Source organism: Oryzias latipes, chromosome 1, assembly GCF_002234675.1.
Source record: "Oryzias latipes chromosome 1, ASM223467v1".
In the NCBI taxonomy this organism is placed as follows: Eukaryota; Metazoa; Chordata; class Actinopteri; order Beloniformes; family Adrianichthyidae; genus Oryzias; species Oryzias latipes.
The window spans coordinates 13197633-13215069 of record NC_019859.2 but is presented as its reverse complement, the minus strand read 5'-3'; the positions used below and the strand labels follow the sequence as shown (position 1 = coordinate 13215069).

Genomic DNA, 17437 nt, shown 5'->3' with positions numbered 1-17437 from the left:
AATGTCATGTGCCTCCTGCTTGCTGTATTGACTGGCACCCTCTCCTAATTAGCACTAGTGTGTGTGTGTTTGTGTGCCACACTGCTGGCATTTTCCTGCTTTCTCTTTGTTTCGGCTCAGTCATAATTAATATAATTGCTGATTGTTGGTTACTTCATTGGTAAAGCAACTGCCCAGCAGTAAAGTTCTATAAATATTGATTTATTTAGTAATTCCCTGCCTGCTGATTTTTTTTCCTCTCGCATCAGACAATTTTTTAAATGCCATGCAATTATTTTAAAAGGACAAGGATTAGGTGCGTGTTTGTAAATGTGTGTGTGAGAGCGAGTGTGTGCACTAGAATGCAAGGGAGCGCACATGATTTACTGTCCTTATGTCTTAATTAAATTGTTTCAACAAAGCTGCTCCCAGAAAGAGCCAGAGACAGGGAAACGATGTGAGTTGAAGTGCGTCCACATTAGGTGTCAGATAGGAAAAGAATAGAAAAGGATTCAGGAGCGCATCTGCAAGGCATTGTGACTCAGAGGAGTGAAAGTGAGCGTAAAGGAGACAGAGAAGGGTTGAGGATGAGTTTTCTTGGAGAGCTGATCTATTATCCTCAGTAGTTCTGAAGATCTACTGTAAGAAATCTATACATCATCAGCTTTTCTTTTGTCCCTGCATGTGTGCAGCCAGTTGGACTACAACCACATCAGCTGTATTGAGGATGGAGCTTTCCGAGCGTTACGTGACCTGGAAGTGCTGTGAGTACAAACTTACTCAGTCAAAAGGGCAGTTTCTTTTAACAGTTGGTTAACCAGAAATTAAATGCAATCTTAATCTTTTCTTTTAAAATTTATATTAATTTCTATTTAAGTGAAACTGTCTTCACTGTATCGTCAGTTAATTTTTGAGTCATTATTGTTACCGACAGCAAAGGCTGCTCCACTGCAGAACCTTTGACAAAAACAACTTCAAGTGTTGTCCTCTGAAAATAACAAAACTGCAGGGCTTTATTGAGAATTTTTATTTTAAAAAACACATTTAACGAAAAACATAATATTTACATGTTTCTTAGTATTGGTGACCATAGGAGATTTACAGAGTTGGTAAAACTTTAGTGGAAATTAATTATGAGTTCAAATGTGTGCGGCTGAAACCTTCCAGTCTTACCTTCCATTGCAGAGGAGAGCATCTGCAGGCAGATTTCAGATGTTAAAGTGAGCTTTATTTGCATAAACATATCTTTAGAGGTTAAATCAATGCCATTGGAACTTAAGTAAGCATCCTCTTCAAAAACAATGGGATTTAAAGAGCATGATGGAGGCCATGTTGAAAGGAAATTAAGATTGTTTGCATTTCTGAGAATTGCTTTATTCAAATCATGGTGAATCAGGAGCAGATGAAAAAAATGCCATTAGAAAAGCTTGTAGTTGGAATTTAGAAACCACAACTGGCCTCAAGCAGCCTGCTTTGATTGCTTCTTATGGGATGGAAGACGACTATACCCATGTACGTCTTTGTTTTCCTCGTCTGAGCTGGCATCTGGCTCAAAACTGTACGGCTGGATAGCTCCAATGTTGCTCGCCATTTTTGTGACATCGCTAATGTTAGGTTGGGGTTTTGAGAGGCTGTAGGCTAGTGGGAAAGCGTGTCAACAGATGGGTAATGGGGATGAAGGTGGGCTTACTCCGTGCCAGCACAAGACAGAGGTGAATTTCTAATGAACTCCTACCGCTCTACAGAAACTATGTCCTAGAAAACTTTTTTTTTACAATGTTTGGAATATGAAGTTTTGTTAAAATGTATTTATGTATTGATTTGTCCTTTTATCCTTAGCACCCTTAATAACAACAACATCAGCCGTCTGTCTGTGGCCAGCTTCAATCACATGCCAAAACTCAGGACTTTGTAAGTGACAACACATTTGGTCAACAAAACGGGATAAAGAATTGATCCGTCATCCTTCAATCCATTGATTGACCTGTACTTTCTCTCCTCCGCCCACCACCACTCTTGTTTACCCCGCCGTCAAATTTGTTTTGCTTCCTCTTCCTCCACCTGCTCTCATCACTTTTGTTCTCCCTCCCTTCACTGTCACTGTCAAATACTCCCCAATCCCCTCCTCTCCTCCCTCCCGCCTCATCTCTGCCCAGCCGCCTGCACTCCAACAACCTGCAGTGTGACTGCCATGTAGCCTGGCTCTCCGAGTGGCTGCGACAGCGCCCCCGCCTGGGTCTTTACACGCAGTGCATGTCTCCTCCGCATTTGAGGGGGCATAATGTGGCTGAGGTGCAGAAGAAGGAGTTTGTGTGCACAGGTAGGTTGAGATCGCTCATGCTTGTGTGCTTTTTTACTGTTTCTCAACAGCAAAAGTATCTTTTGCGTCATATCTTTGCTCCTTCTTCTGCTCATGCTTTTCAAGATGCGGTTGAAGGTCAGTATTTATCTTCTTTTGCATGGCTTCTCTTTATTTTTTGACATTGCATTTACTCAAATATTAATCTGTTTGCCATAAATCCAGTAACATCTAAAGTTACATTTCAGAAATGGTGTCTTTCTTTATAAATTTGTCCGTCCGATGCAGTTTTATTTTAATTTTAAATGCTGTTTCATAAAAAGGGGCAAAGGATTTTTTGTAATCATACAAAAACCTAATCATGGATCTTACTGGCTCCCTGTCTTTGTGTAGGTCACCAGTCGTCATCATCTTCCTCCTGCAGTGTTTTACAGTGCCCAGAGTCCTGCACCTGCAGCAACAACATTGTGGACTGCAGAGGAAAGGGCCTGACAGAAATACCCACCAACCTTCCCGAAACCATTACTGAGATGTAAGACACGGGACACTCCACACTGTTGCTTCACAATTCATTTAAACTGCATGAAAGTCTCAGTCAAACCTCAGAAATCTTGCTGTTTCACTTTGCACCTCTCAATCTTTTTCCTTTTGTCCTCCTCCGCCTTTCTGTTTTAGCATTTCTGCATATGTGTGTGCGTAGAGAAATAAAAGCATACATCTGTGAAATTAGAATGTCTGCTCATGCAGTACTTTCCCTTTTGAGGGAATAGAAGAGGAGTGAGGGGTAAAACAATTTAGAGATTAATCTGAAATTCCATACTGGTGTCTAATAGTCAGAATCAAGAGGGAAAAAAATAAAGCAGAGCTAAAACAAAAGTCATTATATGCAGTTACATGCTCAGGAACTCAAGACAAAAAGTTTGCTGCATTCTATGGACATCTCTGTTTTCTACATAACGTTTGTGTTGTTCTTTGCACATTCATCTGATTTAATGAGCTGCTCCAAAGCACAAGCCAACAGTGTGTAATCAGCTTTTTGCTTTCCAACGATTCACCCCACCACTGCAAAAGCAAGTTACGGTTCTACAAGGTAGAAGAAACTACGAGGAGTACACCCACCTTTCCCTCGTAACAATCTATTCTGATGTGGATGGCGAAGATGGTTATGTTTTGAAGTCTGACTGTTTTTTACAAGATGTGAATCGTATCAAGAAAGGAGACATAGTCTGCTTGAGGCAGAGGAGGAGAATGTTAATCTCACTTCTGAGCTGAGTCTATTAAAAAACATAGTCAGCTCATTAGCTCTCCACAGGTTTCCATTAGTTTGATCCCACTTTTCCTTGAACCCCGTAATCTTCTTCATCCCTGACCACACAACCCACACATTGTTCTCTGGGAGCTTACTCTTCATCTTTTTCATGTAAACATCATTGCTCCCTTTTAGCTTTGTCTTCAACATCTTTCTGCAGACCCCTACAAAAGAAGAGAGCTTTATGAGACAAACTGTTATCATCCACGACTGATCTGTAAATGTTCTGTTCATTCCATACACTATTTAATACTTTCAAAGATTTAAAACCACGTTTAGACATTCAAGAAATGTTTCCAGGTTTTAAGTTGTTTTATTACATTTTATCAAGCTCTTCTTAAAATCAACTTACTCAAGAATTTTTGTCTCTTTAAGAGCTACAATCTAGAAAAAAGAAATTATTATTAAAATTAGTCAAACTCCTGTTGCTCCATACTCTAAACAATAGAAAAACTTGATTTAAGACTCAAAAAAAAACAAATTGCACTGAAATTTCTGGTTTAATTTTACGGATGATATTTTAAAGTTCAATGAATATTGACAAGTTAGACTGCTATTCATTGTGATCGTTTATCTAAGATCATATTCTTATTTTGTCCCTGTAATTGAAAGGAACTACAATTAGGTTCATAAAGGCTCAAAAATACAAACCATTTACTTAAAATTAGAAAAAAGCATTTACAAGGCTGTATAACATTCCAGTTCATCTAATTCTATCTAACAGATAGTTTTTTGAATGCTTTCTTTCAAAATGTTGATATTTTATTGTGTGATTTTCTAAGTAAAAAAACGATTTGCTCCATGGACAAATGTTTTTGTTATTTTCTAGTCTTTTCTTGTAAGTGTTTCCTCTTTCCTATTTTAGGCTACTTCTTTTACTGTGAGGCAATCTTACAGATGTTTCTCGATACCTATAGTACTTTTCTGATCGTCTCTAAAAATGTTGATGCTGTAAGTCCAGAGTGGGATTTTTTTTTTTTGTGTTTTCTTTTTTTTTTGTGTGTTGAAGCTTTTGACAAACTGTCGGAAAGTTGGACCAGTGGGAGCGAGAGAATCATAGCTGAAACCTCCAGAGATAGCCAGAGAGTGCATTTGGCTGTCATGCTGATGGTGTAAAATGTCGGGTCACCAACCACTAAAATGTCAACTCTGTTGGTGGAAAATGCAGATATGAACTGATCAACCCCATATCTGGGGTTGATTACAGGCCACGTCTGGGAGAAGCGAACAAATTCTTGTTTTATCTCTGATACAATGGGCTCATCTTTATCATTTAACCAGTGACCTCACATTATATTGGAATGAAAGAAAATATTCTTCTTCTCCTTTACATTTGCAAAATTTCATGTTCATTAATGAGAGATTCTGAAACTCTTTCTGGGGGTATATTATAACTGTCAAAACATAAAGCCTTATTTTAATGAACGTTTTTCTGATGCAGACAAAAACATAATGATTGTGACTGAAACAAACTACCATTGTTTCTTTTTTTTTCTTTTAAAGTCCCACTCCAATCATCTTTTGATCTATTTTAAAAGTGTTCCCAGTGGTCTTTTATTTATGATTAAACCATTTTTAGCCAAATTTATCATTTATTTCATCATTTTCCTTAACAAAGTTTCCACAGAACGGCAGTAATTCGTTTGAAATTCATCTCTGAGTTGATGGCGGGACTGTTGGCGCTGTGTACGATTTTAATGTGTAAGACTGATTAGCATTTTAATTTGGTTTCTCTTTGAAAACAAAGACATACACGAATCCTCTCATATGCGAGTAGATGCATCAGATGGAGCAAAGCAGGGAGTTTGTACCCTGACGACTGTTGCCCCTATTTCACTGCTACAAGTTTTTTCCAACAGCATTTTTTTGTCTGCTTCTAATTCACAGCAATTTGATTTAAAAATACTCAGAAATGCAATTTTTAGCTTAATCTCCCTAATATATGTCCTGCAAGAGAAAAATGCCGCAAAAACATGTTAAAAACACTGTTTTCATTGGAGTGGAGCTTGAGTGGAGCATCAATTCACAACCAAGGTTGTCTCAAGGAGCTTCGCAAACATATCCAATGCAACCTGCCGTACCCAGAATGCAGTTGTGTGAATGAGGGGAGGAAAACTTCAAAATGAAAGAGAATAGAGAAACCTCCAGCAGAACCAGACTCGGCCTCATAAGTGACCAGCTGCACCAGTGGCCCTCTTACATGAGAAATGTTTAGTTGTTTGGATTTCTCTATTATTCTTTCCCTCCCTCTTCTTCACACTTACTACTTGGTTTATTTTGTTTCGCCTGACAGACAATGAGTCAGACTGGCACTTGATGGAACACTGCTCAGATAGGAAAGTATGTGTTTGTACTCCCTCTGTGTTTGTGTGTCCGTGTTCACATGTTACCAAGGGCAGGAGATCAGAGAAATGTCAGACTTTGGCTAGAGCCATCAAAGTGCCTTATCAGGGAAATGTTCCCTGCAGCTACAGCCTCTGGAAATGAGCAACAGCAGTCCAGAGATTGGGCGGTGATAGGGAAATGTTAATGTCTCTTCTCAATGGCTGTGTGTATGTTTGGTTCCAGACGACTGGAGCAGAACGCCATCAAGGTGATCCCAGCTGGGGCCTTTTCTCCTTATAAGAGGCTGCGCAGGATGTGAGTAGATCAGAGCAAGTGTGGATTTTTTTTTTATCCTGTCAGCCATCCATTAAAAACTTTCTGCTGATAACTCTGCGCCTTGTTTTGACCCCTTTGTTGCGCTTTCTGCAAGCCTTTCTTGTTCACTCTCTCCATCTTCGTTCTCTGCTCCTCTGTTTCTCATTTCCTTTTTGCCTTTTACGTGTTTTTTAGAGACTTGAGCAATAATCAGATATCGGAGCTGGCCTCAGATGCCTTCCAGGGCCTGCGTTCCCTCAACTCTTTGTGAGTATTGTGTGTTGTTTGCACCCAAGATGTAGTCAGAGCCATGTGAAGCCTTCATTACAGCCCACTTTGTATCTGTACCCAAAAATGAATCATTAATTTTAGCTTATTTAATGTCAATTACAATTGCACAGCTCTTTAAAAAAAAATCTAATCCTTAACTGTGAATATGCAAAGAATTTCTAAGGAAGATAAGCTTTGATTTCCACAGTTTTGTGGTTAGGAGACTGAGTTCTTCCCCTGGGTACTACCTAAGTGTACTGAAATACGACTTTATGTACGCGTGACCTTTAAGTTGTACATCTTTAAATGCAAGTTTTGTGTGCGAAGACAGATGAGCTAAAGGTTGTAGCATGGAACTTTGCAGCTGGATGTCCTCAGCATTTTGCTCCTTTAAAGGTTTGTGTACTTGAAAAGCCATTTACAGGATTGCAAGGCGCTGCAGCATCAATTTGTGATGCAAAATCATTTACAGTATGTAACGACTTAAAGGAAACTTGGATCTAGCGCACACTGAATGTAAATTGTTACACTCCAGCTTTCCAAAACGAACCACTGTTATTTGTTCCCACATTAACATTCATAAAACCAGCATTCTCTATATTCCAATAACCAACTATAACTAGCTATAACTTAAAGGTGTTGCTCATCAACCTTAAAAAGAAAAACCGTACTATTTTCTATTAGATTTTCGCATGCCAATCATTTCTTTGCATTCATTAGTTTAAAGCTGTTTTTCTTTTTTTTTTTACACCAAGTGTGTCATCATTCCTTTAGAAAATTAACAAACAACAAAAAGGAAACTTTCATTTTTTGTGAAAATGTTTCAACAGAACAGTGGAGTTTATAGTCCTGGACCATCTGCTTTGCATGTGAAGTTTAACAACAGAAGAAGGGGAGAGGAACAAAAACAGGGAGCAAGTTACTTGATGAAAGAATTATGTTAAGGTCTCCTCCTCCCAGAGTCAATAATTCATAAATGCTGAATTGCTGAATGGAGGTTTGCTGTCACCTCATTACACACTCACCACAGACATAATGGGACACATGGATTCATGCTGACGCACCACATACAACGTGGCTTTCACATTAAGCTGGCTCTGTGCATTCTTTGTGTGTCAGTGTTAGGTGAGAGCATGTAAAATTGAGTTGTGTTTGCACATGTAGATCCACAGAAGAGGTGGTGAGTCTGTGAGGCACAAATGAGGCGTCCATCCTCCAATGAAGTGTGAGCACTGTTTCAGGGTCTCCCAGGGATTTGGTCTCTGCTTTGTGGAATAAAGCCCTAATCTAAAAACATTCCTGTTTACACTGCTTCTATAACTGAGAGTGGAGCATAGAGATGACTGATTAATTGGTCATGAGAGGAAATGTTTGTGATCTGAAAATTATAGATCCACAAGCATCTAGATGAATTTTTGACTTCTTTACTGCAGAACAAATCCTTTGGTAAATGTGAACAAAAGTTATTTTAACCATTTCATGCCTGAATGTATTTCCAATTATGCTAAAAAATATTCTTCAGTAGTTTTTCTTTTCATGGTTATTCTAAATTAATGCCGCAGTCACGATGGGGAGGCATCGGCAGAATTTATTCTGCCTCCTGATTTTTTTTTAAATTGTTGGCGTGGTCATGAATGTAGACGGCGGAAGTCAGACGGGGATGATGCCATTACAAAATCAGGCGACTGCTGAGCAGCCACAGGTCGGTGGTAGCCGGTTTGCAGCTCTGTCTCCGGACAGTGGGCGTCCGGAGACAGCCATAGTTCTAGGTAGCCCAGGGATAGATAAAAAGCATCCATTCTGCACCGTGCCATGTAAAAATGCGACTGATTACAAATGCCGCAACATGCTGTATTAGCTGAAAAACACCAATTTATGTTGTGACATTTTGGGATAAGTGACCATAGTATTAGTGGAGTCCTGTATTAAACGATATGTTGCAAATTAGAGACATACAGCGTGAAGGGATTAATTGACATGGGATTGTTTAAATAATTTATATAAACCCGTCTTTTTTCCATCCATCTTTAAGTTAAACACTAAAATTAAGGAAGGAAAATCTTCTTAAATTCATTAATCCTCTTTTTGATTGACTTAGGGAAGTTACAATTTTTTATATTTTTTACTTTGTTTTCTCTCACTGCCTTAACATGGCAGTGACTTTGCAAAAAAATTGTCTGTAAATCGACAAACAGAAAACGTTTATGAGCAGAAAATTGAGGTTTAACACAAGGGATGCTTGTGTATGTTGTACTTTCTTGGATAAGAATTATTTCAGTTTGTCACCTGATATAGATAAGGGTTTTTTTTCTCTTTAGGGTTCTATATGGGAACAAGATCACAGAGATTTCCAAGGGTCTGTTTGAAGGACTGTTTTCTCTGCAGCTGCTGTAAGTTCACACTCACACGAATATTAGAAACAGATAAAGAGATTTGGGTTGAGTGGAAATGTTGTTCTCCATGTTTTAACAATCAGAGATTTCAAAATAATAGAAAAGATTTTAATTTCACCCCAAATTTTGCTTCTTTTTTCAGCTTACTAAACGCCAATAAAATAGCATGTCTGCGCGTGGACGCATTCCAGGATCTTCATAACCTCAATTTGCTCTCACTGTATGACAACAAGCTCCAAACCATTGCCAAGGGGACCTTCTCATCTTTGAGAGCCATACAAACCCTGTATGTAAACACACACATTTAACTAACAACTGCCAGAGGATGTGAATAGAGGATGAAAATAATAATAAAACTATTTAAAGCACTGCATTACTGGAGTTCTGAACATGTGTATAGATAAAAACCTAAAATGCCAAAATCATCAGGCTCTTAGAGAAAGCCTCAGATTAAATAAATTGAATGGAAACATCAGTAAAAAGTTTCATTAGTATCTTTTTTATCTATTACATTTATATTCAATACGATGTAACTCTGTGAAACAAACTTTTTGCAAAATTAATATTTTTCTGAAAATGTTGATAGCTTTGAATGCACATATTTATTAGATACCGTTCTAACAGTTCATTAATGTGTTTTCACTTATTTTATTAAAGTTTTTTTTATGTTTTTGTTTTTTTTTTTGTTTGTTTTTTTTGCATGTGGGTGATTTAGCCACTTAGCCCAAAACCCCTTTATCTGTGACTGTCACCTGAAGTGGCTGGCTGACTACCTGCAGGACAACCCCATTGAGACGAGCGGCGCCCGATGCACCAGCCCACGCCGGCTCGCCAACAAACGAATCGGACAGATCAAGAGCAAGAAGTTCCGCTGCTCAGGTTAGAACTCCAAGAGAGTCATGGAAAAGTTTGATTGAAATAGTGAAAGCAGAGGCAAACACAGTACAAAATGAAGAAAAAAAGGTCCTTCACTCCTGGCCTCAACATTTTGCTTCTCTTCAGTTAAATTTTGTAGAACTTCAGATAGTTAAAAATAAAACTTAAAATAAGAACAAATGGATTTTTTTTAATTAAGTAACTAACTCAAAACAAAGAAAACTACATTATAGATAATCTTTTTGTTGTTAAACGGTTGAAGTTAATCTTCAGAATGTACAGTTTAAACAAAAAAATCTGAATCACCTCGCTCATTTCAGCTTTGATAGTTTCGCTTCTTTGCTACTATGTCAGACACAAATACAGTATCACAATACCTATTAAATGGTTAAGTATTAAGAGATTTTTGATAAGTTTGAATACAGTACAGAGGATAGCTCTGTTCGTGACAAGAAAGGAATGTATCGTGAATCGCTGATCGTTTCATTGTGATTACGTTAGAAGCTACAATTGAAAAGAGCCACAGTCAGACAACAACAAGAAGGTTTGGTATGTAGTGCTGGCTGCACAGCAGCCCACTAAGTATTTGAATCAGGAGATGTTCTCCAGCTGTTTAAACACTCCACAGAGGAGCCATGTTTCACACAACAACTCACTTCGTTTAACCTTAAGCTTAACCCTCAGTGGAACTCTGAACTTTATAGTTCTAAAAGCTGCTTGACTCCTTTGTAGTTGATCAATCAAATGTGTACATCCAGATCCCCAAACATCCAACTTATGACAAACTTTCCTCACCTCTGTTTTCATTCTGTGTTTTCCTGCTGAGGTTTCCCTTCGGCCTCTTTCTACTAACCGCAAAAGCGCAACATTTCTTTATTTTCACCCACACATGTGGCTGCTGTTATCTTTTCGTCTAGCCTTCTAGTCATTTGTTGATCTTAATTTTGACTCTCTGTTTCTCCGTTAGCTAGAGAACAGTATTTCATCCCAGGTATTGTACTCTGAGCATGATTGTGTTTTGGTGTGTGTGTGCTTCAGACACTGTTTGCTCACTCTCTGCATACTCACGGCACTTTAAGTGACTCGCCTCGACTTACACTCTTTTACGAGCTAAAACACTTAATTTTGTGGTTAAAATCAGGTTGTGATGCATCACGCACCTGCTTTTTGATGAAAAGCTGATTGGAGGATCAATAAGATCAGTTTGGTGTCTGCAGGCCACTTTGTGCAGTACTGTACGCAATTAGACCATCCATGTAGTTATCATGGAGACTGCACTCCTCCTCCGGGCTTCTTAGCACATCTAATGATGGCCACAGTGCGAGTGTGTGCCTGCGAGCATTTGTGTTTGTGCCTCTCGCTGCAGAACATCAAAAGGTCACCCAGTCGCCATGCTCAGAGGGGTGCTGAGAAATATGCAAATCACGCATGCATTTGAGATCAGTAGCAGGACTAAAGGCGGTCATTACCAGAGCCGCATACGGAGGAGGGCTGGGTGGGTGTGTGTGCGTGCACGCTCACTGTAGTCATTAACTCTGCAGCTCACTAGGGGGGGTACAGAGGTTTCAAAGACCATATGCCACATGCAGGGCAAGGCTGCATAATTCAAGAACATTTCTGGCTGAAAAGTTCAATAAACGTGTCCTGTTCTGTGGAACATGATAGATATTACACTCCTCAATCAATATCATCAAAAATCACTTCAATCAAATTCCCATTACATTTTATGTTTGTTGGAGTTTTTTTGGGGTACATTTAAAGAGTTTAGTGGATTATTTATAGTTTTAGTTTCAACATCTCCAAGAAATAGATTTTATTAGATCTATTCCAGATGTACTTTTTACCATTTAATACCATCACGACTCTCACAACTGACAGGTCAGTCATAATTCTCAGTGAATCACTGAGCGGGACAGCCTGCAACCTGCGGCACGTGTTGCACCTTTTCCTACCCTCCCGTGCTTTTTTCTCCTTTCTGTTCAAATAAAACCCCTTTTTCTTTTTTTCTACTGCCTTTCTAACAAAATCAAGGAGTACACCATGTTGGCTGTAAGTAACGCACACACAAACCACATCCGTCAAGTCTGACCTCCTCACCTCACGTCCCAGGGCTGACCTCTGACCCCTCTGTAATTCCCTCCCGTCCTCTGCACACCACCCGCTACCAGAAAAATAATAAAAACAAGTTTTAAAACAACTTTTCTTTGATTGTCTTCTGTCTGTATGACGTGTGTCGTGTTGATATGTGAGTGTTAACCCAGAAGTCAGAGCTTCTCTTGCATTTAAGTGCTGCAGTAACTCTCCTCCCATTCCTGTAGCAGCTGCTCCACTCCTGATTCTGTTCTTTGTGAGTTTCGTTGTTTGTTGCTGTCTTCTCCGTCTTTTGTCACTTTACGGTACTTTTCTGCCTGCCCTGACCCTTCTTCGTGTTTTTTTCCGTCCTCTCTTTTTTAGTTTTTTTGTTATTCTTTTTTACCGTTCATCTTTACACTTTTCTTTGTTTTATTCTCATCTGCATTTTCCTATTTATTGTATTTTTCAAACTTTATGCCATCTTCCTTAAAGTGTCCCCCCTCATTTTTCTATTCTTCCTAATCCTTTGCTTTTAGCCTTTTTTTTTCCATCCCTCACTTCCTGACCCCCCACCACCATCCTATTTCCTTCTTGCCAGTAGCTGTCTTCCCTCTCTAATAGAAATTGTAGTGGAAATGCCAAGAAAAGACAGTCCCATCCTTTCTTGTCCTTAGATCTCACCTGCTTCCTCCTGCCCTCTGTCCTTCCCACCCCTGTGTTCCAGCGGAGGAGCAGTCAGTCAGCAGGTTGTTCCTTTGTGCTTGATCTAACCATGTGGCTGCCAGGTTCCTAAAAGTGGAACATGGTTCTGTCAAGCACCATGGAACGGCCCGGCAAATCCCTGCAGCATGGCCAAAGGTGCAAGAGACAGCAAACTCCTGTTGCTGCCTGCAGTCTTTGTGCGTGTGTGTTTTGAGAGATGACAGTCTGCATCTGCACAGGCGTACTTCTGCTCTGACTTTTGATGCTTTTTCACGTGTGCTGTGGTTTCTAAGACTAACATTTTCTTAGTAGTCTGACAGGAAAGAAAAACTCCACTTTTTTTTCTCCTTTGGGTGCATGGCTGTCTGTACTTGTTGATCTTTACATGTCTTTGTGTGATCTGGCTCCTAAAAGTCTGTGATGTACAAATAAAATATCATAAATCTACACTCCAATGCATTTGATCATGAGTAATGGTTGATTCCCGTCTAAAACTAAACTAGCACAACCCTGATTCAATGTTCCAGAAACCCCTCTATTGTATCACACCCCACACTTTGAGCATTAGCTGTGTTTTCTTATGACCCAGTTCCAGCAAACTGCACGGGGTTGACTCCTGCACTGCAAATGTCTTCAGTAACATTGTGGTTGTAATTCAAACAGGTACGGAGGATTACCGCAGTAAACTGGGAGGAGACTGCTTTGCCGACTTGGCCTGCCCTGAGAAATGTCGCTGCGAGGGCACGACAGTCGACTGCTCCAACCAGAAACTCACCAAAATACCAGATCACATTCCTCAGTACACAGCTGAATTGTGAGTTGTTTGATTTTCTCATTTCCCTTCAAAGCTGTGCCGTGAAAGAATCTTCGTTGTTGAAATCCTTTGGCCTGTTTCATCTCTTTTTTGTTGCTCTCAGGCGTCTTAACAACAATGAATTCACTGTTCTCGAGGCTACAGGGATCTTTAAAAAGTTGCCTCATCTGCGGAAAATGTAAGTCAAGTCCCGCAAATATAAAAAGGAAACAACCCAAAGTCACACAGAAGCATGTGACTGGGTCGCTCATCTCCTTTCAACTATCTCCACTTTTCTTTTCTTTGCAGCAACCTGAGCAACAACCGCATCACTGACATAGAGGAGGGTACGTTTGAAGGAGCTTCAGGGGTCAATGAGCTGATCTTGACATCTAACAAGCTGGAGAACATACACCACAGCATGTTGAAAGGACTCGGCGGCCTCCGCACACTGTGGGTACACACACATCCACTCTGAAATGCATACGCTTCGTGAGTCCTGGAAATATTTAAATCTGGTCCCGCATCCTGACATTGTACTCCCAATATTGGAAGAGCATGCATAATTAATGTTCTCATATTGGGTTTTTTATTTTTTGTGAACAACTAATTAGTAAATTTGTGTCTGTGTCTGAACAGCATGCTGAGGAGCAACAGAATCAGCTGTGTGAGCAACAGCAGCTTTGTGGGTCTGAGTTCAGTTCGTCTCCTTTCACTCTACGACAACCAGGTCACCTCCATGACCCCCGGAGCGTTCGACACGCTGCACTCTCTGTCCACGCTGTGAGCACAAACAGTCCGCATGCACGAAATGAGCAGCAAAATCCTTTGCTGTCTTTAACATCTCATCCTTTTCCTTTTTAAGAAACCTCTTGGCCAATCCATTCAACTGCAATTGTCACCTGGCTTGGCTCGGGGATTGGCTGAGGAGGAAGCGCATCGTCACCGGAAATCCTCGCTGTCAGAATCCATATTTCCTCAAAGAGATTCCTATTCAGGACGTAGCTGTCCAGGACTTTGCCTGTGAAGATGGTGAGAAATAAAAAGGATGAACTTAACTCGAGCACACAGGTTTACATCAACTCTTTTCCATAACTTATCCACCAGGCAACAATGAGAACAGCTGCTCTCCTGTCATGAGGTGTCCGGCTGAGTGCTCCTGTCTGGACACGGTGGTGCGCTGCAGCAACAAAGGTCTCACCACACTTCCAAAAGGTCTGCCTAAAGAGACCACTGAACTGTGAGTTTGACATCAATACCCTGTTTTGCAAATTTACACCACACACATAGATAGTCTTTTTTATACTGCAATCTTTGTTTAAAGAAAAATTACAATTTCATTTGAAAAACCGGAGAAACCAAATTAAAATGCATATCACTTTCATACATTCAATTCTTACTCTGCGCCAACAGTTCCTAATGAACTACTGCCCCTCTGCAGAAAGTATGTCCTTGAAAAAGTCACAGGTTTTTTGATTTTGCTTAAAAACAGCATAATCATGATGCAAAGACTACTGGGAACACTTGATGATCTGAGTGGGAATTTAATACTGGGATGAGTAAAAACACGCCCTATGCAACTAAACAGTATAAAATCCAAACAGACTCTCCGGCGCATGTTCTCAACGGGGATTTCTGAATCCAAACTTTCGTTTCATCTTTGATCTTTTAACTCTAAACACCTGTGTGTTTTTATGTGTGTGGTCTGTTCTCGTTCCATGTGTCCGTCACAGGTATTTGGATGGGAACCACTTCACCCAAGTTCCTGTGGAGCTCTCCAATTACAAACACTTAACTCTCATGTAAGTATCACCCACATGATCCTTAAGGGTTTCTCAAACATACAGGAGAGTGTGTCTCAGCTTTTGTTTCTTGCATTCTGCTTAAAAGAGCAACTAACAGTTTTGATGCTGGATATTTATTGTGTGTGACTATCAATTGATTTAGCCAACAAGCTAAGATTGGAAAAGTCATAATGCATTATGTTCATGCATGTACTGTTTACTTTTCAGTGATTTGAGTAACAACCAGATCAGCACGTTGTCCAACCACAGCCTCAGTAACATGTCCGAGCTGCTTACCCTGTGAGTCTGGCTTTTCATCCACCCCTTTGCAATGTTTGTGCTGATTTCTTTTTTGTGTGTGTGTGAGAACTCCATAAAGTTCAGAGACATTTCAGCAACAAAATGAGCTCAAAAGGGGATATTATATTATGCTGTCAGATTTTGTTTTTGATGCAGCTGGATTTTTTCAGCGTTTTCTTCTGAAGCTTGAGGGAAAAATTCCAAATTTTTGTTTGATTTGGAATGAAACACGTGTTTATTTCCAGTCCAATGCATTGAATTTGACAGGTTCTTTGTGTGCAACTTTATTAGAATTTAAGCAGGACATTTAAAAATATGCTGCCACAAAAATTCCTGAAAGTTTCCATGCCAACCTGTTTGTTCCGTGTGCAAAGAATCCTGAGCTACAACCGTCTGCGCTGCATACCAGTGAGGGCGTTTGATGGACTCAAGTCTCTTCGTTTGCTGTGAGTAGCCGTGCTGACAAAGACAGAAAGGGCGCCAAAAAGCCAAACTGTTGCAGAATGTACCATCCAAACATCCACATCTCTGAGTCCTCTTTTCTTTTCTTTTCCTTTTTTTTTTTACCTCATTTCATTGGCACTTTCCTAGGTCTCTCCATGGCAACGACATTTCCCTGATACCTGAAGGAGCCTTCAAGGATCTGTCATCGCTTTCTCACTTGTGAGTTTCACAGAAACAGTCATTTCAAAGCACGTCTTTAATCTGATGCCATCCACCTTTACACCTTACACTCTGGAGTTAAGAAGAAAACTATTTCTAGCACTGGGGAATGAAAAGTATGTGTAAAAACATTGTTTTTATGACAATTCCTTTATTTTAAATATGAAAATCTGATGGGACATTAATCTACAAAAACAAAGTACTTTCCATAAACATTGTGCTTATTTTTTTAAACACGGACGTAACTGAAATGTTAAAAAAATAGTTAAAACCATCCATTAACTATCAGTCCTTCTTCTTCTTCGTACTGCCTTTTACGCCTTGAGATGCTCAGGGCAGCAACGAAATCTTTCCACTTCTGACGGTCGTGGGCCAAGGTGTAGATGGTTCCCCAACTACTATCAGTCCTGCTGTGGCAAAAAAGAAAAAAAATCAGTAGAAACAAATAAAAAGTTCCTCTGTTTTTCTGTAAAAGCCTCTGTAGTGTTAAAAGTGCTATGTATATTTCCAAGATATTTCTCTAGATTTTCTAGCTAGCCTTTTTTTCCAGCATTCTTTAAACAACGTGAGAGGTAACTTGGGATAGGATGCATAAAGAAAAGAAGTGAAGTGAGCAGAAGATCATTCTTACAACATGGACTCCACACAACACTCACACTGGCCTTTTTTAACACTTGAAATGATGATGACAGAAGATGAGCTTCATTTTGTATAACAGTGTCTGGCTGTAGCTTTCTCTCAGACTGGTGTAACGGCTCTCTCAAAGGAAGGGAAATTGGACATTTTAGACAAAATAGTTGCAGGGTTAGATTTGACAGGAGAAGCCGTGCTCTGACAAGGAGAAAAGCAAAAGTTAAGTGGAAAGAAATGCCACAGAGTCATCCTATGCTGCATGAGTTAGGTCAAATATATATATGAAACTGTAGCAGTAGGTCATGTAATGGAGTCACGGTGGTGGAAAAAGGTTGTGGCACGATATCAAGTATCTCATTTATGACCGCGGGGTCATAAATGAGCTTGTCATTGGGGATCATTACTTTTACAGCCATTGGCCAGAAGAAAAAAGCATGGACTTCAACGTTCCACCCCAGTTTACTTGTCATTTCTCGGAGCGTCCCAATGATAAGATCTGAGAAACTAAAAGCTCAAAAAGCTTACAGCAGTTACAACCCCTTTCTGGGAGCTTTTCATGAATTGAATTAAAGCGGTGACACAATCAAAGCATGACTGATTTCAAATCTGGCTTGACGTTGATGGTCACTGATGCAGGTTTAGCAGCTTTTACACATTTTTGTGTATGTGTTGTTGAGGTTGGAACTTAAGGGATATGAATCAGTTTCATATTTCAGTTTCAAA

The 17437-nt window shown here is 39.8% G+C and overlaps 1 protein-coding gene and 1 non-coding gene across 16 annotated transcripts in view; both read left to right on the top strand.

The window, feature by feature from the left end:
• The window catches only part of slit2 (slit guidance ligand 2), a 96235-nt gene that overhangs the window by 64662 nt on the left and 14136 nt on the right, over positions 1-17437 (top strand). For 4 of the 15 annotated variants that reach the window (XM_020703030.2, XM_020702992.2, XM_020703001.2 and 1 more), the window contains exons 6-27: positions 672-743; positions 1819-1890; positions 2136-2299; positions 2405-2416; positions 2672-2810; positions 6156-6227; positions 6423-6494; positions 8816-8887; positions 9033-9176; positions 9606-9769; positions 10734-10757; positions 11798-11815; positions 13205-13355; positions 13459-13533; positions 13644-13787; positions 13974-14117; positions 14200-14366; positions 14442-14574; positions 15068-15136; positions 15347-15418; positions 15793-15864; positions 16010-16081. In XM_020703030.2, coding sequence (XP_020558689.2) covers positions 672-743; positions 1819-1890; positions 2136-2299; positions 2405-2416; positions 2672-2810; positions 6156-6227; positions 6423-6494; positions 8816-8887; positions 9033-9176; positions 9606-9769; positions 10734-10757; positions 11798-11815; positions 13205-13355; positions 13459-13533; positions 13644-13787; positions 13974-14117; positions 14200-14366; positions 14442-14574; positions 15068-15136; positions 15347-15418; positions 15793-15864; positions 16010-16081 — 2124 coding nt within the window. The remainder of the gene's footprint in view (positions 1-671; positions 744-1818; positions 1891-2135; positions 2300-2404; positions 2417-2671; positions 2811-6155; positions 6228-6422; positions 6495-8815; positions 8888-9032; positions 9177-9605; positions 9770-10733; positions 10758-11797; positions 11816-13204; positions 13356-13458; positions 13534-13643; positions 13788-13973; positions 14118-14199; positions 14367-14441; positions 14575-15067; positions 15137-15346; positions 15419-15792; positions 15865-16009; positions 16082-17437) is intronic. The other 11 variants (XM_020703021.2, XM_020703006.2, XM_020703015.2 and 8 more) reach the window with 7 other exon arrangements.
• On the top strand, positions 12574-12678 carry mir218a-1 (microRNA 218a-1). The gene has a single exon (NR_107078.1). It is a non-coding gene; the product is annotated as a microRNA 218a-1 (primary transcript).